General features: G+C 44.9%; 2 protein-coding genes across 2 annotated transcripts in view; both read right to left on the reverse strand.

Moving 5' to 3' along the window:
- Positions 1–1,100: 1,100 nt before the first annotated feature.
- PDXP (pyridoxal phosphatase) lies at positions 1,101–4,768 on the reverse strand. The gene is made up of 2 exons (XM_056847033.1): positions 4,156–4,768; positions 1,101–1,463 (listed from the first exon to the last, which is right to left on the reverse strand). Exons 1-2 carry the CDS (start codon positions 4,745–4,747, stop codon positions 1,138–1,140), a joined length of 918 nt encoding a protein of 305 aa, XP_056703011.1. The 5' UTR covers positions 4,748–4,768; the 3' UTR covers positions 1,101–1,137.
- A 3,460-nt stretch (positions 4,769–8,228) lies between these two features.
- SH3BP1 (SH3 domain binding protein 1) overlaps positions 8,229–22,996 on the reverse strand; it is a 35,914-nt gene continuing 21,146 nt past the window's right edge. Inside the window, exons 10-18 of the mRNA XM_056847095.1 lie at positions 22,177–22,319; positions 21,609–21,720; positions 21,423–21,504; positions 19,310–19,390; positions 19,005–19,121; positions 13,835–13,932; positions 12,250–12,382; positions 9,939–10,057; positions 8,229–8,665 (exon numbers count right to left, since the gene is read on the reverse strand). Coding sequence (XP_056703073.1) covers positions 8,244–8,665; positions 9,939–10,057; positions 12,250–12,382; positions 13,835–13,932; positions 19,005–19,121; positions 19,310–19,390; positions 21,423–21,504; positions 21,609–21,720; positions 22,177–22,319 — 1,307 coding nt within the window. The 3' untranslated portion in view covers positions 8,229–8,243. The remainder of the gene's footprint in view (positions 8,666–9,938; positions 10,058–12,249; positions 12,383–13,834; positions 13,933–19,004; positions 19,122–19,309; positions 19,391–21,422; positions 21,505–21,608; positions 21,721–22,176; positions 22,320–22,996) is intronic.

Genomic DNA, 22,996 nt, shown 5'->3' on the forward strand with positions numbered 1-22,996 from the left:
GTGGGCTCAGAGGCTACATTCACACCTTGGCACAACTGATCAGCATAATTTATACAAACACTTTAATAAATACATGATAAATGATAAAAAGACAAGCAGCTAGGACTGATTTCTGGAGGCTGTGGCACACTCACAGAACTGGAAATGCCAACACTATCCCACAACCAAACACCCTAGAGTAGGGTACTGTAGAGTAGGAAAGAGGGAGGGTGGACCAAGTGGTTCATCCCTCACCATGGATGGTAGTATACCAGGAACAGACAAGAACTATGATTTTCTGAAGTATTTTGTTGGTCTACCTAGTCAAGGAAAGGGGGGAGGAACCTGTATGCATTTCTGCCTCTGTGTAGTCAGAGAGTGTTTGGAGACTGCACACAGAAACACTGTAATGTAAGACTTCTGAACACAGAAACACTGTAATGTAAGAATAGGTCATATGTGCAGCTTGCTCAGAAATGATGCCATGGTGCAGACTCATCAAGGGAGCCAGCCTCTACTTGCATCAGTTTTGAGCAAACTGAACAGTTCTGATAAAATGTGTCCCTACAGGAATTATCCCAATATCTGGAGACGCAATTTTACTTTTGACCTGGCTTTCTGATGTTCCCTGTTCAGTGTTTTAAGAGTTCTGGGACAAGAAATCTTCACACTAGCTTGTAATGGTAGCAGTGATTTAAAAAAAAATAAAAAATAAAAATAACACTGGTACAAATGTTGCCTCATTAAAGCTTCAGAACAACAAATACCACAAAAAGCACAGCGTGGTGCTTCAAATAATGCAGAGGACAACAGCAAAGGCCCCTAGTGGCTAAAGAACAACAAAAATAATTCAAATAATGTAGCTGTACTACACCAAGAGAAGGGCAAGATGAATAAATAAATAAATAAATAAATACTCGCTTGGTCTGGAAATACTCTGTGTTTTCACATACAACCCATTGTTTCCCTACTTCTGGTTAAAAAGAAAATGGATTGAGCTCCAAGAATAAAAAGGGGAAGTAACCCCTCTCTCCCCATTCCTGCCCAAACAAACACTGGAATGTGATAAGCCCATAATCAATGAGAGAGAGAGAATTCTATGGGAGAGATTGGCAATCTGGAAAGGGACTAGGACCTTTTGTCCACCCACATTCCCTCTTACTCATCCAGGCCTGGTATCAAGTCTGCAATACTGTCCACATAGTAATGAGGCACCAGGTCCTTTGCAGCGGGGCTGTCGCTGGCCATGTAAGCCTGTGCCTCCTCCAGGCGTGAAACACCTGTCAGGGTCAAGACCGTATCGAGGCCACAGTTCTTGCCGAACAGGATGTCTGTCTCCAGCCGGTCACCCACCATGAGCATGCGGGACGGATCCACACCAAAGCGCTCCACAATGCACTCAAACATGTATGTGTTTGGCTTCCCAACTACCATCGCCTTGCGCCCAGATGCTGTTTCAACTGCTGCAGTGAGACTCCCAGTTCCTGAGAGAGAAGAGACAACACCTGTGAAGATCAGTCTTTTTCACACTTAAACACAACCATCCTCCTGAATCAGTTTGATGAAAGAATCGGTAGAAGGAACAAAGAACCACATCAACCACCACACTAGAGTGGGACTAATTAGGCTTAGTTCTCACTGAGGTGATAAGCCTGTGTCTGGGCTGTATCATTTCAGATTGCAGGTGGGGGGGGTTCATGTAACTGAATGCTCCTTCATATGAAAAAGTTCCTTCCACACAGGAAACAAGATGGTCAAGAAGAACTAGTCTTCTTCAGAAAATACCATTTGTCTATGTGCAAAGAGTTGTGGGAACATTAAACCGTTCAGCAAAATGCCCCAACAGTGCAGTCTGAAGTGGAAGAGACCAGACACAGATTTCTCACCTTAAAGAAAACCAAGCACCAATATAAGGATTAAAGCAGGAATTTGGAGCTAGCTCAAGGTTTCTTCATACTGGGCCTAGGCCTTGGAAGTCAGAGATGCCCCACAGCTTCCACTCCACAAGCTGACACCCCAGAAAGTACTGTACCGCTAGACTAGAAACCTGTGTTTGGTTTCATTCTGTAGTGTAACTAATTTCACTTGATTCTGTATGGTGCACACTTTCTTCTCCTTTTATTTTCAAGTGTACAAAGTGCTGTATGGCAAAGATGGACATAGAGGTGAACTGCTAAACTTTGGTGCTTTCTTGAACTTAGAAGGAGAAACTTTGGAAGAAGCCATGAAAAACCACATCAGCCTCAGGAATGTCGGACTGGAACTCTGGGGAAGACAGCATGAAATTGGAGCATAAGCTAAGGCAGAGGTCCCCAACCTTTTTGAGCCTGAGGGCACACTTGGAATTCTGATGCGGCACGGTAGGCACAGCCACAAAATGGCTGCCAGAAAATGGCTGCTGCAGGAGGTGGAGCCAGCCACAAAATGATTCCCACAGCTTAACTACAGTAACACAGTGTTGATCGGTGACAGCTGCTGCCAAAGCAACATTAAAACAAAAATCTGTACAGCCAATCAAATCTCCAGTAGTCAATCAGAAGCCTTGCTGGGCAAAAGCCCTACCTGCCCCAACTCTCTCTTGTTTACTACAAAATGTATCTATCGTCAACTGTTATTCTTTCTTACCTCTCAGGTGGCAAAAATTAAAGATCCATGTGCTAAGCGCAGGGGGCAGCAGTTTGCATCTCTTTATCAGGTATTCCTGCAGGGGCTTTTTTACATTAATCAAGACATATGGCAAATGCGACATTATAAATTATGCATGTTAAATTTCTGGGTTTTTCACCCAGAAAACCGAAACAAACAGAAAAAAATACCTTTTCCCCATGACTTTAAGATTTCTAGAAATTTTACATCACTGCCACTGAGCCACAGCTCCTCCCCTTCAAAGGAAACATGCACAGAATGGCAGCAGCTTAAATCTACAATTAAGATTTTTAATAAGACAAACCCCAGTGAACCAATCATAATCCCAATCACCCAGATAGCTGCTTCCAATTAAGGGGTTTTAAGGTTGTCATCCAACAGAGGCCGCTTGCCTGGTCAAAACCACTCCTCTCATAAACCTTCAATTTGTGACTGGAGAGAGAAGCTATGGATGTATATGAGGATGGCCAAATTAACTGAATTCCTACATGGAAAAGATATGGAAGAATTTAAAAAAATTTGAGCAAAGGCCGTCACATATTGGGCTAAACTGGCAAAAATGGATTTTACTACTTTAATTAGTGAGTTATAGAAACTAGTTTTAATATTCTTATATTTTACTGTTAATGGATATTTTTAAAACTGTTAAGACACTTCTTCGGAAGTCGGGTGATGGGTCACTTTTTTAAGGTGGGTGGAGGGCGAATGGGTATCTTTTTGGTCTTTATAATTTTGTAACTGCGAATGTATGAATAAGTATATACAGATACTCTTTTGTTAATTTTTTTATATATCATTTTTATTGTATTTGTGTGTTTTTGTTTTATGTTATAAAAATTAATAAAAATTTATATATATATAAAAAAACAACCAATCCTCTCCTTGTCCTATTTAGGATGCCTATAGGCCTGAAAGCCAAAGCCAAGCATGGGGGACAAAGTAGTAAAACAAAAAACTCACTCTACTGTAACAAGTATTGCTGCAAATAGACAGTAGTAGGCGCGAAATAAATCAAACAACGGGCCATGGATCGCACACGACAAAACAGCCAAAGCTGTAATTGTAATACGTAACAAGGAAAATGTATTGCAACGAGGCTAAGCAACCGAGGTTACAAATTTGAAACGGAACAACGTAAGGAAGGAAAGCGACCAGCTAGACAAGTGCAAAAAAGTTCATGTAAGACATGAAGTCATGTTCTAGTTGTATGAATTTATCTTCAGGCGAGGGAGATGCAGATGCAGACTAGAACATGACTCCATGTCTTACATGAACTTTTCTGCACTTCTCCGCTTTCCTTCCTTACGCTGTTCCGTTTCAGCTTTGTAACCTCGGCTGCTTCGCCCCGCTGCAACACATTTTCCTTGTTACGTATTACAATTACAGCTTTGGCTGTTTGGTCGTGTGCGATCCATGGCCCCTTGTTCGATTTATGTCGCGCCCACTACCGTCCATTTGCATCAAGCACGGGGGACGGGCCGTCGGCGTATGCCCAGAGGCGCTCTGGCCGGCCTCCTCCTCCTCACTCACCCGGAGTGCGCTGCCCATCGCTCAGCGGGTGCCAGGGGTCCGGGTCGGTGGCCACGAGCAGGCACTGCGGGTCGCGCAGGTAGGCGCAGGCCTCGGAGAGCTTGGAGAAGGTGAACTGGTCGTCGTAGCCGACGAGGACGGCGCGCACCGGGCCCCGCGCCGCCTCCTCCTCCTCCTCGCCCAGCAGGCGCAGCCCCGCGCCGCGCAGCTCCCCGCGCAGCCCTTCGCCGCCCAGCACGAAGACGGGGCCGGCGGCGGCGGAGGGGTCCCCCCCGGCGACCCCGTCCCCGAGGAGGCGCTGCCGCAGGAAGAGCGCGGAGCAGAGCGCCGAGCTGAAGACCTGCTCGCCCCGCACGCCGCGGAAGCCCAGGCGGCAGAAGCGGCGCTCCAGCTCGGCCACCGAGCGGCGGCTGTTGTTGGAGACGAAGAGGGCGGCCTTCCCGTGGCGGCTCAGGCGCTCCAGCAGCTCGGCCGCGCCGGGCACGGCCCGCTCCCCGGCCCACAGCACCCCGTCGCAGTCGAAGAGCACCCCCTGCGCCTCGCCCAGCACCTCGCGCAGGCTCGGGCCGCTCAACCGCCGGCAGCCCGCCATGCTGGCCCCGCAACCGCCGCAACCGCCAGCAGCGCCGCCGCGGCCAATCGCAGCCCCGCCGCCCTCGTGACAGGAGGCGGGGCGACCGGAGGCCAATCGGGGCGCGCGGCGCCTCTGCGTGCCCACGCGTCTGGGCCGAGGAGGGAGGGCCCGGCGTCCAGTTCGGTCTCGGGGAGTGCTGTGATTGGCGGGTTGGCAGGGGGAGGCCTTTCTTACCGGCCCATGAGGACGCAGGGCAGGGTAGGGTTGCCGTGACGACCCGTTACCGTAGCGAAAAGGGAAGGATGCGTTTCTCTGGCGGCCCATCGTCACACGCCCATTGGACTTTCCGGGGGAGGCGGGCGGGCGGCACTGAGAAGCTGGTCCCTCTGCTGCGTTGGCTGGTTTTACGGGAAGAAGCAAACATTGCAGCTGGCAAAAGCAAACCGTCTTTAAACCGATCAAATAGGAAAATAAAAGAGTGTTGGTGAACGTGCCCTATGGCATACGCCGAACGGGAATCACTGGGGTGCAGACTGGCTAACGTGACAGTAGCATCTACCTATAGGGAAGAAAAACGGAGGCGGGCCTAAAATGGCAACTGCATTTTTAAAAAGTGGTAAACAAACCATCGAAAGGGGGCGGGGGAGGGAATGAGTGACTAATTTTGCTGGTTCTAGGATGGGAAAAGTGGCCTGGCTTAGCCAGTAGGTGCCTTGTTTTCTTAAAGGCTGATAGAATAGAATCATAGAGTTGGAAGGGACCACCAGGGTCATCTAGTCCAACCCCCTGCACAATGCAGGACATTCACAACTACCTCCCCCCCCCCACACCCCCAGTGACCCCTACTCCACGCCCAAAAGATGGCCAAGATGCCCTCCCTCTCATCATCTGCTCAAGGTCCTAGAATCAGCACTGCTGACAGATGGCCATCTAGCCTCTGCTCAAAAACCTCCAGGGAAGGAGAGCTTACCACCTCCGAAGGAAGCCTGTTCCACTGAAAAACCGGCGTTAGGAATTTTTTCCTAATGTCTAGACAGAAAGACCACATATAAGCACCACACCATGCGGCAGGTTGCTCTGGTGCACAATTTGTATCTGAATGCAGCGCATGATGATCTCCTTCATATCCGCTCTTGCATTGCACTGTCAGTGGGGCTTAACAGGATTAGGCCTATAAAGGACCACGTGGGAAGTATGAAGAAAGAACATGCTGGCCTGTGACTTTCCACTCCTGAATTACCACAGCCACACCAACACACCTGGCCATTTATCTCCAGGCTCTTGCATCAGATCCGCAAGTGCCACTTGAACCCCCTCCAGTCATTCTTCTGCTCTCAGAGCACATGTGAAAGGCAGCAAGGCAGTTCTAACTCCATCAATGGCCATATAGCTGGACCAAAGTCACATCTGCACTGTAAAGGACAGGAAGCGAGTCTCTGTGCTTCGCCCTTGATTCAGAAACCTGATACAAATATATTAAATATTGGCTGTTTGTAGGACTATTTTACTTAAAGAGAAAGATGCTGCAAAATCATGACGCTAAAAAGCAACATCTAATAAACTGCATTTAATGAAGCAGGCTCTGGTTCATGAAAGCTTATGCCACAATGTATTTGTTACAAGGCTCTATCATTTTACAGTTCTCTCAAGAACAATCCAAGAGCTAAATTTTTCCTTGCTTCAAGCAAAAGAGAGACATTCTTTAAAAATGAATAAACTTTCTTACATTAGTCATAAATATGACCCCACATTTAAAAAATAATTTATCAGTTTTGTATAAAAATAAGTCATTCCCACTCTCTGCCAATGCCTAAACTAATGTAAAGAGATTCTTAAAGCATCTGCATTGCAAATGTAAGTCATTAATTACCATGCATTTTCCCTTCCCTCAAATCCTAGGAAGCATACTTCTTTGCATGGGCCAGTGATCTTTCACAAAGCATTCTCAGAATTTACAAAACTATGACCTCATTTTTTTTCTTGGAGAAGTAATGATAGCTAAATAGTTTGAAGTTTGTCAGGTAGACTGTGCCTGTAGGAAAAGTGATCCACAACATAAAGATTATATTTTTGCATTCAGAGTGAAGACTCACCATCCATCTTTCATCCAACACAGGGCTGGTTTACATGTACATCTTTACTTGCATGTGTGAATGTAGTGTTTGTGAGGTCCAAACAGTATTTTATTACCACCCCCCCAAAAAAGAAGCTTCTTGGATCACACATTCAACTGCCAGTAATAAACTCTAACGAAATTTAGTGATGTACTTGCATGTGAATATGCCCTATGTCTATATTCTCCATAGTAAAAATCCATACACTGTATTTAAGGTTGCCAGGTACAGATCCCTGGAGGACTAGTGTGCCTTTTAGAGTTGATAAGAGGGCAAATACCACCAAGCGTATTTGCTGTCACTGCAGTACATGATGAAGAAGGCCACACCTTTTCTGTGCAACTATTCACAAAGTCTGCATCTGGCAGTCCTGCAGGACAACACTTTGATCTTTACTAGACTCCTCCTGTCCTTTATGAATATGTTGAAAGATCTGGCACAATCTGGATTTGCAGAGCAGTTTGGCAAAGAGAGTGTTGGTCTCTTAATGGTTTTGTAATGCCTTATCCTTTAAAAGTCAAAATAATCCCTGAGATAATTTGAATTAATATATCATTATGGGCAACTAGAAAGAGAATAGGTAAAATGCTCATCTTCCCTTCTCTCTAACTTACTCAGATCTTCAATTTTGAACACACGCCCAGCATCTTACTCTGCTTTGGTGTGTGTGTTTGTGGGGGGAGATTTTTCCCTAATGGGTAAATAGCTTGGTGATCAATTTATGGGAGAACAAATGATCCAAAAAAAGGTGATAGAAGCCCCACACTCTTCTTCCCCTTCAGATTGCACCCTAATTGGGCACATTTTATGCAGGATTACACATTATACAGAATAAGGCCATAGACTAAAGCAGTGTAAATCTGGCCTGAACTGCAGGCTGCCAGTGGGGGAGGAGAGGGTAGTTTTCTACATGCAGGGAGTATTAGGTAATATCACATCAGAAACATGGCTACTCTAAACCTGATGCGGTAGTTTACTAGATGCAGGTTTTTTTTCAATGCAGGTGGGTGGGCATTCAAAAAAGGCATTTCAGAATTCTACCATCTCATTCTATGGAATGTATTCTATGGAATGTTTTGTAGCTTTTGGGGGGATCGGGGAAGGAAGTATCATTAAGGAGAGAAGGATGGAATTATGAAAAGGAGAAGCATCACTCGGGCAGGAAAGCAGGGAAAAGGAGGATGAGAAAGGGAAGCACATGGAAGAAGAGATTGCTTTTGAGATTGCAGGCATGAGCAGTGGCTTTCAATGCAGAACAGTGAGAGGAGTTAACACGGTACATGTGTTCCCCACCAGGAACTGCTAGCCTTATTTGATGTACATTGTTGCACCAAATCCTACTTTTTCTCCTTTCTTAGAAACTCGCCGGCAGAAATGAAGCCTGTGCAGCTGCTTCTGTCTCAGTCATTCTCCAATGCCTGGACCTTTGGATCAGATGCTGATGGAGAGCTGTTTTCTCCCGCAGATGCTGACTCATCATGTCCTGTTGCTAGAGGAATGGACTCTTCAAATGTTTCTATACTGCAGTCATCAGCAGGATGTTCTTCAGCTGCTGTTGCTGCTGCCTCATTGCTCACAGGTTCTGAAGGAGGCATCGGGGACAGTGGAGCATTGCGACTCTGGCGCCTGGTTGGCTGTGGCGGAAGTGGTGGCGGTACGGATGGAGCTCGCGTTAAGCTTCCTGCTGTTTTTCGAGGGAGGGCTTTAGGAATGGGAGGAGGCTCTGAGGTGGGAGGTTGGCTCTGATGCTGCGCAGGAGGAGGGGTTCGAGGCTGGGCTAGGGGTGGAGGCACCAAGGGTCGGGGTGGGGCAACCCGCTTTGCTGCAAAGTGAAAACGATGAAACCAAATGCAGTTTCTGAAAAAATCCTGATTGTGTATACTGCTTATTATCTGTCCGGTCCCTACATAGCAGCCCTGTTCCATGCTACTTTCTTCCTTTCCCAACTCTTATTCCTAAGGCCAACTTCAAAACATGCCACTTAAGGCACTTTGCAACCCTTCACTATCAGTGTACACACATGAAGGTCTGTAAGGTAGTTCTACCGGAACTTGTACTGCATTTCTGAACTGCCTGCTGGCTGTGCAGGAAGGTTGATTTACAAGCATATCTCAACCTGTCTGTGCTTCACAATGCTCAAGTGATTTCAGAGCTAATTTACACATTACAAAGTCCTCAAGTCCCCTGTGTGTCCACCCAAGTTTTGTTGATCAGACGTACTCTGGGAGTTCCGTGCTCAGAACTTAATTCCCAGGTATGCACGGGCCCAATTTCAATTGGGAACATTGCATGTGGTGAGAGGAGGCCTAATGCTTTCCCTTTGCCCTGTATTCCTGACCTCAAATGGCTCAATGGAGCCACTGTCTACCCTGTTGATAAGTGCACATCAGATTTGGTAACAGGACAAATAGCAGCTCTCCAGGCTCAGTTCAGGTTGGAAAAATGGTGTGTATTGTGTTGGGGGGGGGGCTTAAGCCACTTCTATCTGCACTAGGGTTGCCAGATCCCTCTTAAAAACTGGCGGGAGGTTTTTGGGGTGGAGCCTGAGGAGGGCAGGGTTTGGGGAGGGGAGCCACTTCAATGCCATAGAGTCCAATTGCCAAAGCAGCCATTTTCTCCAGGTGATCTTATCTCTATCGTCTGGAGATCAGTTGTAACAGCAGATCTCCTGCTAGTACCTGGAGGTTGGCAACCTTAATCTGCACACACAGCCCCGATTTAAATCAGGCCCACAAGTGCCTGGGAATTAAGTTCTGTGCATGGAATGCTCAGACTATGTTTGAGTGACAGGACCCGAGGTAGACTTGGTAATGCGTGAATTTTCTGTTTAAGCGCATGTTTACAAGTGATGTTAAGAATTCCTTTTAGTTCGGAATCTTGTGCCAATTCTGAGACTGTTTTCAAAAAATGATGTGAGAGTGGCATTTCCAAACAATCACAGAATCATAGTTAGAAGGGACCTCCAGGGTCATCTAGTCCAACCCCTTGCACAATGTAAGAAATTCACAACCCCACACCCCCAATGATCCTCTACTCCATGTCCAATCAGCTTATATAAATTCTGAGGAGGAGACCGGACTCCAGACAAGACTTACATTTGCGTGAGGCTGAGGAATCATCAGCAGGAACAGGAGCTGGCAAAGTGACTGCTGCTTCATCAGAGTTTTGGGTCACCTTTGGGAGAACTGTTCCTGTGGCCACCTCAGGATTTTTTCTGTCAGTAAAAAAAGAAGACTTATAAGATCTTTGTCCTGCAATATCATTAGCTCAATATTCAATCTTCACATAATAAATAGATGGGGGGGAGGGTGACACAAAAGGAATATCTTTGTTGTGTGATAACTATGACATTTGTGTTTGCTGCTTAAAAAGAAAACAATTGAGGGAGAGGTGTGCTTTAAGTGATGGAGGAGGGAAGGATAGAATAGGGAGGAGCACAGTGAAATAGGAGGCCCGTGCTGTGAAAGAACAACGGAGGCATCCTAACCATGGGGCATGGCAAGGCATGAGAACTGCATTTCCTACAAGCAATGTGTTAGCTGGGGAGAGAAATGTGTTCTGAGAGTTTATAGCCATTTGAGTACTAAGGAACAACAAAAGTACTATCTGTAAAGAAGATGTTCAATTGATTTTGCAATTAATAAATTTTATTTATAACATTTATTAGCTACCTTTGTACCTTATGGAACTCAAGGTGGGTTATAATGTAAATAAAATGGTGATAAGAAACACATAAAAGACCACAATTAAAATCTCAATTAGGACTGCCAACAAATAAAAACTAAATTAGTCAAATGTAATCCTAAATACAACTGTCTTTAACTGCCACCTGAAGATTGAAAGTGCGGGGAGTAGGTGTACCTCCCTGGGGAGGTTGTTCCATAGTTGTGGGGCTGCCACTGAAAAGACCCTCTCTTGTATGCCCATCAGACGAGCTTCTTTGCTTGGTGGGAAAGGCAGAAAGGCCTCTCCTTGTGATCTTAATTCCTGGGTAGGAATGTATAGGAGAAAATGGTCCTTCAGATACCTGATCCCAAGCCATTTAGGGCTTTAAAGGACAAAATCAACACCTTGAATTGGGCCCGGAGTGTATCAGTAGCCGGTGTAATTACTGTAGTACCGGGGTCACAAGCTCCCGGCAGCTGGCCCCGACCAGCAGTCTAGCTGCAGCACTCTGCAACAGCTGCAGCTTCCAAATATTCTTCATGGGTAGCCCTAAGCAGAGCACATTGCAATAGTTCAGTCTAGATGTGACTAAGGCATGGATCACTGTGACTATATATCTGACTGTACCAGGAATGGGTGTAACAGATGCACCAGCCAAAGCTGGGCGAAAACACTCCAAGCCACTGCAGCCAACTGGTATTCTAAGGTGACTGCTGTGTCAAGCAGCACTCCCAATCTGCAAACCTGGTTTTTCAAGGGGAATGTAACCCCATCCAAAACAGGAGACACCTCAAGTCTCCAGTCTGGCTTTCTACTAAACCAGAGAGCCTCTGTCTTGTCAGGATTAAGTTGCAGCTTGTTCACCCTCATCCAGCCCATTAATAGGGTTGCCAACCTCCAGGTACTAGATGGAGATCGCCTACTATTACAATTGATCTCCAGCCGACAGAGACCAGTTCACCAGGAGAAAATGGCGGCTTTAGCAATTAGACTCTATGGCATTAAAGTCCCTCCCCTCCCCAAACCCTGCCCTCCTCAGGCTCCATCCCAAAAACCTCCTGCCGGTGGCGAAGAGGGACCGGGCAACCCTACCCATTACTGACATCAAGGAAAGGAGATTAGAACCTTGCTTGAGGAGGGTGTGAGAATGGGATACATTTCAACACAGGAAAGAGGTTTTTTTTAGATAAAGAACACCCATGTTCTATATTTTACCCAAAATCCATAAAAATAAATTTCCTCCTCCTGGAAGACTTACAGTCTCAGGTTATGATTCAGTCCTTGAACCAATCTCCACATATGTAAGATATTTTATTAGACCTTTTGTACCAGTGCCCTTCAGTGGCAGCAAGAGAAATAGCAGCCATTGAGAGCTGAGGTCAGGAAAGTGTAAAAAACAAACAACTTTCTTGTGGATGCTTCATCGGCACTGTACAAATGCTTCTACGTTCACAGCAGCAGTGTGAGCTACGTAGAGACTAGTGTCCATGTAGAAGCAATCTAAGGAACAACTTAGGAGTTCAGATTGTCCTGTAAATTGCCGTGGGCGCACTCGTTCAGGAAAGGTGGATCATAAATATTTTAAAATAAATAAATGGCCAAACATAGGAAAACAAAGTTAATTTCTGACAGTTCATAATTTACAAAAGTTGATTCTATATCTCAGTATCATAGGAAAATTCAGTGCTTCAGGTAAGACTATAACAAGGTAGCCATAACATGTAACATAACTATGCCTACCTTTCTCCAGGCAAGGAGGAAACTGGCTCAGCAGGGTGAAGGCGGTACGTGGGCTCTTCCACTGAAGGTACTTCAGTGTCTTTGATTTCCAGTACAGGAGGAGTGAACAGTCCAGAGATGTTGAAGTCAATATCTAGAAAACAGCCAATAAAATGAATGAGACAACCTGAAAAGCCCTGAACCTCTGGTTCAGCAACTTGGTTTTTCCCCTTATCCCATGGCCTTCTAGCCTTTTGTATTTAAAGCACCCCTTGTGTGTGTGTTAAGTGCCGTCAAGTTGCTTCCGACTCATGGCGACTCTATGAGTGAAAGTCCTCCAAAATGTCCTATCTTTGACAGCCTTGCTTAGACCTTGCAAATTGAGGGCTGTGGCTTCCTTTATTGAGTAAATCCATCTCTTGTTGGGTCTTCCTCTTTTCCTGGAAAAATATGCGGAGATGGCCAGACTAACTAACATCTTGAAAGAAAGAATGATTGAAGACTCATTGAAGAAATGGGAATGTTATTTTGAATATGCTAACTGGAAACTGTAGAATAAAAATTTAATAGAGATAGAAAATAATAGTCATATATCTTGAATAAGTTGTAAATAAAGATAATTTTTTTGAGTATAAACACAGTTAAGTTCAGTAATTTTAAGTAAATATAATAACTGTACAATGTTCATGTAAACTGATAACCTGAAGTAAGTGTTGGATGTAAATATACACTTTCTTCTGTGACCAGATTTATTATCACAAAGTAGAGACGACGCCAGGTTTAAGAAGCAAAGGGAGAAAAAAGCTTTTTTTATTTTGCCAGGCAAAAGAGGAAAACATTTCAGCCCTTTTCGGGTTTAAAAGTGAAAGTTTCCTAACAGACTCCGCCTAGTCCTCATATTTATACTTTTCCAGAGTTCTTTGTTCTAAGAGGATTTGAATATCTCCTCCTCTCAAATCCACCCTAACTCTGATCTCATTTTGTGGTCACATGTATATGATCTCATTTGTTATTTGATGATATCCTGTACCAGATACGAAAGATCACCTGCTTTGTTCAGTTTAAGTTAGACAGGACTATTTTCTACTGACTTATATAAATAACCACAGCTTACAAATATAATAGAAAAATAACATTTTTCTAATATGCTAGAATTAAATTAATTAAAATCTTACACATCCCACATAAGCACAAAATGTATGAATGGAAGTGTTTGCATAGGTTTGTTTGTTATCTTTGCTTTTGAAAATGTTAATAAAATATCTTTAAAAAAGGTTTACTGAGCCCCTCTTATTGAGAATGGGACCTGACACGGCAGGAGAAAGGATTGAGATGCTCCTACAAGGGGATAATCCTTCAATCACTCTTCAGGTTGCGAAATTTTGCATGGCAGCAGTGAAAATTTGACGCCATAGAACAGCCTCTTAGCGCAATTGACAGATGTGTCCCAGCTGTAATTTTCTTTTAAAGTGTTATAAGACTCGGACTGTAATTCTTTGTTTGTAAGAATTTATTAGCCCATGTTTTCTGTTTTATCTGGCTAAGGGCCGTAAATAAATTATCTATCTATCTTTAAAAAAAAAAGGAAATGTAAAAAATTGATTACCTCCTGGGAAGAGGGTCTCAGCATTTTGTATTAGGGGTTCCACAACTCCCACCACTTGTATGGAGGATACAGAGGCCATATCTAGCTGCACATGGTTCCTGGAAAAGAAAAGCCATCAAAAACAACGTTAAGCAGATAATGAAGTCAACATCCCAAGAGGCCCATCCATCCTTCCTGACATGGAAAAGCAAAAAACGGAATTTCACTAGCTTTTCCCTCCAAATATCTGCAAGTGAACTGAAAGTGCAACCAGTGGAATTCAGCCTATTACACTGCTCTTAAAGATATGGAAGCCCTTTTAGTGTCTGGGTTTGACAACCTGACTGGAGGTGGAAGAAGACACTGGGTTAGAGCTATACGAGCTTGTGGCTTCCCTGGCACTTTCCCTATCCCTGCCTGATGGCTTCTGATTTATTCCTTGCCTTGTCATGGTTGGGCCTGACAAGTCCTCCACGGAAGACAAGGAGGTCATGGTAACTAACTCTGTGGAAGTAGAAAAGGGCAAGAGTCCAGTAGCACCTTAAAGACTAACAAAAATATTTTCTGGTAGGGTATGAGCTTTTGTGAGCCACATCTCACTTCTTCAGATACAGCTAGAATGTGAATCCATCTGTCTTTAAGTAGAGGAGAGTGAATTCAGACAAGCAATAGTATGTAAATGATAACAGTATGTAAATGTGAATAGCAGGCGTGATGGGATTAGGTGTGGTATGCAGAAGAGTCTGTGATGTCCAGGGGAGAGATGGGTGTGGAGAAATCAGCATTGGTAATGATCCATGAATGCAATGTCTTTATTCAGCCCAGGTAAATGCATTGACTTTAGTTTGAATATCAACTGTAATTCAGCAGTTTCTCTTTCCAATCTCCCTTTGAAATTCCTTTGTAAGAGAACTGCTACTCTTAAATCTACAACAGAATGTCCTGGAAGGTTGAAATGTTCTCCCACTGGTTTTTGAATATTGTGGTTTCTGATGTCAGACTTATATCCATTTAATCTTTGTCTAAGAGACTGACCTGTTTGTCCAATGTAGATTGTGGAAGGGCATTGCTGGCATGTGATGGCATAAATCACCTTAGAAGATGAGCAGGAGTATGAATCTGAGATAGTATGGCTGACATTGGTGGGTCCAGAGATGATGTTCCTAGAATCTATATGAGGGCAAAGTTGGCACCTTGGTTTGTTGCAGGCCTTGGTGCCAGAGTCCATGTTCCTGTTAAGTAGTTTATCATCATGGGTGAGAAGTTGTTTTAGGTTAGCCGGCTGTCTGTAAGCAAGAAAGGGACGCCCCCCCCCCCCCAGTGCTTCAGCAACGGAAGTGTCACAATCCAGCATTGGTTGTAGGTCCTTAATAATATGTTGGACTGGTTTTAGTTGGGAGCTATAAGTGACAACCAGAGGTGTTCTGTTGTCATTCTCTCTGGGCTTATCTTGTAGTAAGTTGTGCCTGGGTATCATTCTGGCCTTCTCAATCATCTTTCTCACCATATCAGCAGGATATTGTAGTTGCAAAAATGTTTGCTGTAGGTCTCTCAGGTGTGTACCTCTGTCTGAAGGATTGGAGCAGATGCGACTATAGCGTAGGGCTTGGCTATAGACAATGGATTGTCTGATATGGTTGGGGTGGTGGCTGGACGCATGTAGATACATTTGCCGATCCGTCGGTTTCCGGTACAATGTGGTGCTTTTGTGTCCCCCGTGGATCCGTACTGTGGTGTCTAGGAAGTTGATTTCATGTTCGGAGTAATTCATTGTTAGATTGATGGTGGGGTGGAAGTCGTTGAAAGCCTGGTGAAATCTTTCAAGGGCTTCTTTGCCATGAGTCCAGACAAAGAAAATGTCATCAATGAATCGCAAGTAAAGGAGAGGTGCCAGTGGGTATGAGTTCAGAAAACGTTGTTCTAGATCTGCCATGAAAATGTTGGCATATTGTGGAGCCATGCGAGTGCCCATAGCAGTGCCATTGCTTTGAAGGTATAAGTCCTTACCAAACCGTAAGTAGTTGTGAGTGAGAACAAACCTGCAGAGTTGTGTAGCCAGATCTGCTGTGTTGTTGTCAGGGATGGTATTTCTAATGGCTTGTAGCCCGTCGTCATGGGGGATGTTGGTGTATAGAGACTCCACATCCATGGTGACTAGAATGCTGTTTTCTGGGAGACGGTTGATGGACTGTAGTTTCCTTAGGAAGTCTGTGGTGTCTCGGACATAGCTGGGGGTATTAATGACATATGGTCTCAGAAGGGAGTCCATATATCCTGATACTCCTACGGTGATGGTTCCAATGCTCAAAATAATGGGGCGTCCAGGGTTGCCAGGTTTATGTATCTTAGGCAGGAGGTCGAGGTTCTTGAGGTGAATCCATATCAATTCGTTCCTGTATGTGTTTTGGTAATTTCTTCATGATTTTGTTGAGTTCTCGCTGGTATTCCTGAGTGGGGTCTGTGGATAGCAGCCTGTAGAAATGGCTACCCACTGTGAATTAACTCTGTGGAGATCAACATCTCAGACACCCAGGATTGAGAAAGGCCACCTGCACAGACGATGACACCAGAAATCCAAAAGGCTCCTGAAAGGAGCCAGACATGTCGGCAACAGAAGAACCCATCAGTGAAACACGCCCTTCACCATGGTTCCCACAGATACCAACAGAGTCTCTGGAATGGGGGAGATGGAGAGCCCGGGAGGAGGCTCATATCTGGTGATGGAGTGCCTGCCCAGGACCTCTCCTTCACCCATGAAGCTAGTGTTAAACCAAGATCTATCATGAGGTTTTGCAGTATGCTAGAATAAGCCCTGCTTTAAGTGTCTACAGGATTCTGGCTTTGGAGACAGCTGTATGCACTTGCCTCCATAAATAGCCTCAGTCCTGCCCAGGCAATTATGGGATTAATGGCTCCACTAGAGCTTGCAACTCTTCTTGATTTTATATGTATATATTATACATACACATGCACACTCATTGTCTTATTCAGACACTAGTTATTCAGATACTAGGTGATTGTGAGTTTAAAAAGACTGACATCAACATCAACTGCTGGTGATCAACTTTGTATACCATTAAATTTATTAAGTTCTAATATAATATGGTCCTAGTTAGTGGAAGAGAAATAGGAAGTCCACACCTCAAAATGGGGCCTCAGATGCCCAGACATTAGCAAGTAATACTTCTCAAGCAAGAAGTGGCCAAGCCAATAAAGGAACAAGGAGTTGACAAGAACATCCAGTAATTTTACTCTGAGGATGGATGTGAAGGGGGATGTAGTTAGGTTGTAAAAAATGTAGTGATGGGAGACTTTGAACATTCTGGAAAACTGTAGGATCAGGATTTTTCTGCTTCTCCTGGGGATAAAGGAACCAGTGTCCTTTCATTTCTGGAGTAATTTGAGAGACATTTCACCCAATAAATAACTGAACATAGCTTCTTGGCTTGTCATATCTGGTGTGGGAGAAGACTTTGGGTTCTTCATGGCCTGTGAGAAAGGCAGAAACGTTATACCCCATCACAGTAACAAAGAAAACTGCTCCTTCTAGATTAGTGGCCTTTCATCCTTGTCAAACCTGGGGCTCACTGAACTGCAAGCATGTGACAGGAAGAGAGAGCCAGAGTTTTGATCTCACCGCTGTCAAGGCCAGAGCTATGGACAATAGACCAAAAGATCTATTGCACGGGAAATAAAAGCCAAGCAGCAGGAAGGATACCACTGCAAGGAAGAAGAAGCCAACGGTCAGAGCAATGAAAGAACCATCTCCATTGAGTGATCTTGTATCACAGCCCTGCTGCTCTTCTCAGCATGCATACAGAGGCAGGAGCCATGACACCATCTCAAAGCAGCAGGTCCTTCCAAAAGGGAGCAAGGAAATGGTAGACCAATAGGGGCTCAGGATCCAGCGTTCTCAATATTGCCCTGTACGGGTTGTCAACAGTGGGTTGGGAAATTCCTAGAGATTTTGGGGGTATAGCCTGGGGAGGGGCAGAGCTTCAGCAGGGTATAATGTCACCCTCCAAAGCAGCCATTTTCTCCATGGAAACTGGTCTCTGTTATCTGGAGATCAGTTGTAATTCTGGGAGATCTCCAGGCCCCACCTGGAGTCTGGCAACCCAACCCGTACCAAAAGGACAGAAACATCCTAGATCAAATATGGTATCCTTACTACACAATATTGGTGAGCATAACTTGAGTCTAGCAGCTCATGTATGCATATTTCCAAAGAGCTAAGTTACTGCCATCCGTGGAGATAACTGATGGAATCATGTGGGCATGCTTGCTTGAGGGAAGTGAATTTATTTAGTTTGGACATGAGGGTTGTCAGCTCCGAGTTGGGAAATACCTGGAGATTTTGGGGGCGGAGACTGGGGAGGGCAGGGTTTGGGATGGGGAGGGACTTCAATGCCATAGAGTCCAATTGCCAAAGCGGCTATTTTCTCCAGGTGAACTGATCTTTATCAGCTGGAGTTCAGTTGTAATAGCAGGAGATCTCCGGCTAGTACCTGGAGGCTGGCAACCCTAATGGACACCTGTTTCCAGATTATAGGGTGCTGACTCCAGTTTGGGAAACTGGAGATTTGGCAGCGGAGCATTGGGAAAGTGGAGTTTGGGGAGGGGAGGGAGCTCAGCAGGAACATGATGCCATATAGTCCACACTTTGAAGCTGCCATTTTCCCACATGAACTGATCTCTGTGGTCTGGAGATGAGTCTTAATTCACAGAATCTCCAGGCCCCACCTGGAGCATGGCAACCCTATTCCAGAACTACATGGAGCCTGCCTCCTTCCACTCTAGGGCTGCCAGGTCCCTCTTCACCACTGGCAGGAGGTTTTTGGGGTGGAGCCTGTGGAGGGCGGGGTTTGCGGAGAGGAGGGACTTCAATGCCATAGAGTCCTATTGCCAAAGCGGCCGTTTTCTCCAGGTGAACTGTTCTCTATCGGCTGAAGATCAGTTGTAATTGCGGGGGATCTCCAGCTAGTACCTGAAGGTTGGCAACCCTATTCCACTCCCATTTTGGGGCATTTTCCTAGCTCGCTGAATACACCTCGCTTGTTTAATACACCCATTTCATCCCGTTTTTCTTGTTGATGTTTTGTCGAAAAACTTGCAAATCATTTTAAAACACTTTTTACAAAATATTTTGACAACACCTAGGGAATTGTTTCTTGGGAGCGCCATATCTTACCCTTCATTCTGTTGGGGCCATAACAAATTGGGCCCTAGGACAATGGCAATGTTGCTTGGGGTCATTTTATTCACTTCCTGATGTTCAGCCAGCTTGGCTAAAAACCGGATCAGATACCTGTTGGAAGAAGAGCAAGGAAATGCTGTCTTGATTTTCCAGTGAAGCCTTTGTGTTTTTATCTGTTGCAGGATAAGGACATTCAAAAGACAAAGCTTTTCCCCCCAGCACAGAGAGCCTGTGATGGACCTACTGATTTTTTGCTTAAAACTGATCTTCCGCCCAAAATGCTGACCAGTGGGCCTCACCTCAAGTTGTTGTAGTTGTCTTTGGGAAGACGGTTGCAAGCGTCCCTGAGCAACTCCAGTCGACTTTCTGACTCTTTGACACTGAAAGAGAATTCATTTATTTTTCATACTTCTAGCCTGCCCTCCCCCAGCCAGGCCAGGTAACAATATTAAAATTTTACAAGAAGAGTGTGGAAAGCCTGTGATACCCTTCCAGGAGGGAGGAGGAGAAGCACAGACAGCATCGACCTGGGGTCCAAGGACCACTTCTCCTGATACAGACCCATGTGCCTCCTTAGACCCCTTGCAAGAAGTGGGGTTCTCTCACGCATCCCTGGGCTGGGGATTTTCCACTGGGTAGAATACAACATGCCTTGTTGTATTAGGCAGTTTCCACATAATGCCATGGTCTTTGTCAGCAGGGCTCCTGGGGCTTTCCCTGTTAAGCCAGAGCAAAGAGAAACCACCTTTGCCCTGACTTACAGATAGGGTTGCCAGGTCCCTTTTTGCCACCAGCGAAGGTTTTGGGGGCGGAGCCTGAGGAGAGTGGGGTTTGGGGAGGGGAGGGGCTTCAATGCCATAGAGGGCAATTGCCAAAGCAGCCACTTTCTCCAGAGGAACTGATCTCTATCGGCTGGAGATCAGTTGCAATAGCAGGAGATCTCCAGCTATTACCTGGAAGTTAAGGGAATTGGCAGCACCTGGGCTCAGATTCATGTGGTGTTAAAAAACACTCTTGAGAATTTTATAAAAGTATGAAGCATGAAGAAACAAAAAATATATTTAATTAAACAAACATTCAGAGATAGTCATTCAAGGCAATGAACGTGGTAACGCTATAATTCCTGCAACATCAAAAACGGAAAACAATAAATATATACACACGGCTGATACAGCTCAGTCCACAATGATATTGTACATATATACTGATAAATCTCAGTGTGCTAAATGCAATCACAATAATTTTGAACAAAAGAGCAACAGAGTAGTAGAACAAGTGACCCCTACTACATGCCCAGAAGATGGCCAAGATGCCTTCCCTCTCATCATCTGCCTAAGATTATAGAATCAGCATTCCTTACTGCTTGCTGATCCTTGCACAGCAAAGGCAGCTTTCCCCACCTCTGTGTGGAACCAGCCCTGTTGCTAGCATTTCATAATGCCACTAAGACCAACCAGTTCCAAAAATCTCCTGTTAATTCTGAAAACTGACCCACACCTATTTATGTGGTGATTTTTTTATGCACTGACATCCAGCATAATATGTGGTCGTGTTTTATTTTTGTTGAAAACTGGGCTGAGCTTTTAATTTTGTGGCTTAAACGTTTAATGTATGACATTGTTTTTAGTCACTGTTGAGCTTTTTGGAAGGATGGGTAAAAATATTTTAAGACACAGCAAAAGGGGAAGGGATCCAACCCTTACCATTGCTTATATTAATGCCTGTATTTATTGCCTAACAGCAGCATGCATTTGGGCCCAGCGTCTGGCTGATAATCAATTAACTGCATGTCTATCCTCCCTTTTTTCCATCACAGACCTCAGGATGACATATGTTGGATTCCCAGGAAATCTCTGATCCAAACACTGATTAGTCCCAGATGTGCTTTTCTTCAGCAAAAATGGCATAATACGTGCCTTCAGATTCTATTTAGGAATCAATTGAGGCTGCATTTTAAACAGTGTGATATTATGGGATCTGTCCACCATCACATATGATGAAGGAAGTCCTCCATGGCTGCTAACAGACAGTTATTTGGAAGTAAGTTTCATTGTTTAAAGATTCTTACCCCCAGGCAAGGACTGCAAGAATTATATCCTTAAGCAGAGCATGCAATAAATTTGCATTATTTTCCTTTAAAAAAATGGTTGGAGGGTATCACTCATATGTTGCCTGTGACGAGAACATATGTCCCTCCTTAATGCTATCCAATGTGACCTGAGCAAATTGAATTTCTAACAATGCAGACAGTACAGGTCAACCTATACTTAGCACTGAAATAAAATCTTCAGGATTCTCAGTCAGAGCGCATGCTTTGCATGCAAGATATCCCATGCTCATTCCCTGGCATCTCCAGTTAAAGGATCTCAGATAGCAGCTGCTGGGAAAGGCCTCTAAAAACACCTGTCTTACATGGTAGCTTTGAGCCAATCATCGTAGAGTTCAAAGGTCATCAAGGGCTGGGGCAGCTCTCGCAGGTAACATTTCAGGGCACCTGAAATGAAAGCAAAGATATGCATTTAAGAAACGCCACAGCCTCTCTAGCCAGAGAGAGAGAGACTGCTTTGTATTGAGACCTCTAGACCTTTAAGTACCTACCTGCCACTGCATGGGGGTCTGCATAGAATTCGTCCAGAGCACTTGAGCCACTGGCAAGACAGTATTTCAACTTCTTCAGCACAGAAGCCCCGGCTGCCAACCGGAAGAGCCCCTAGAGAGAGAAACGCAATGAGAGAAACGCAAGACAAGCCACATTGGATCACACTAATGATCTATCTAATCCACAGTGGTTGACCAGATTCCCTGGAAGACCTACAAGAAGGACTGCTGTCTCCCTATGTAGTTTCTCCCAGCAGCTGGTATTTAAAGATACACTGCCTCTGGACATGAAGGTTCTATTTAGCCATCACGGCTAATAGCCACTGATGGACCTATCCATCATGATGGACCTATCCATCATGCTTAATCCCTTTTTGAAGCCATCTGAACTATCACTATATCTTCTGGCAGTGAATTCCAATGTTACGTAGGGGTTATATGAAGAAATATCCTCTATTGCCCATCATCTTAACCAAAGGCTTGTAAGATCTAGTATTATGGATAAAGGAGAAAATGGTGAGGCTCGGGAATTGGGTTAAAGGACAGACTAGACAGCGGTGGCAGCTACCTCTTCCTGTATCCCAGAAGTCAACAACATCATGACACATGCTTCAATGGGGAGTGCAATCTCTCGCCCAGAGTTCTTCAGATGAGTTTCTAGAGGCATCCCATACACCCCTAGCACAGCTGTATCCGACAGGAATGGGGAGTCTGAAAAACAGGAGAAAAATTTGGAGGAGACAAAGGATAACGCTCACTGGACAGATGATCTAGAGCAGTGGTTCCCAAACCTTTTGAGTCATGGAGAGAAATTCGTCACGGAACACTAATTTTTACCTAGCACCTATATACTAAACAGAATGGCAGTAGTATTTTTCTTTCCAATCTCTTCACGGAGCACTAGGAGATGTTTCGCAGAGCACCAATTGCTTCGTGGAGCACAGTTTGGGAACAGCTGACCTAGAGTAATTTTCATGCCTATAATACATTGGTTGGGAGATTTCCACAATGCATGACCAGCCCACCAAGTTTTGAGGATTGAGCTGAAAGAATATGTCTCGTTTTCAAGCGGGAGAGATAGCCGAAAGCAGCTTCTGCTGCAGTGGTGCCCTCTCAGAGACGGCTTCGGCAGGGAAGCACAACATCAGAGGGCATCGAGGTGACAGATTTCCTCCCACTCCCAGCTTCTCTTATGATTCCCAGAGATTTACAGCGCAATCCTAAAAATACTTTCCTGGGAGTAAGCCCCACTGAAAAGACCTGAGTAGGATTCTGAGCAGATCTACTTAGGAATGCTCTCTGAAGGACAGGAGAAAGTGTACCCAAAGGAAAGCTGCTGGTGGCGTTTTAAAAATAGGCAACAGACAGCTTGTTGGTGGGAGCGAGCG

This window comes from Euleptes europaea, chromosome 3 (genome assembly GCF_029931775.1).
Source record: "Euleptes europaea isolate rEulEur1 chromosome 3, rEulEur1.hap1, whole genome shotgun sequence".
Taxonomy (NCBI): Eukaryota; Metazoa; Chordata; class Lepidosauria; order Squamata; family Sphaerodactylidae; genus Euleptes; species Euleptes europaea.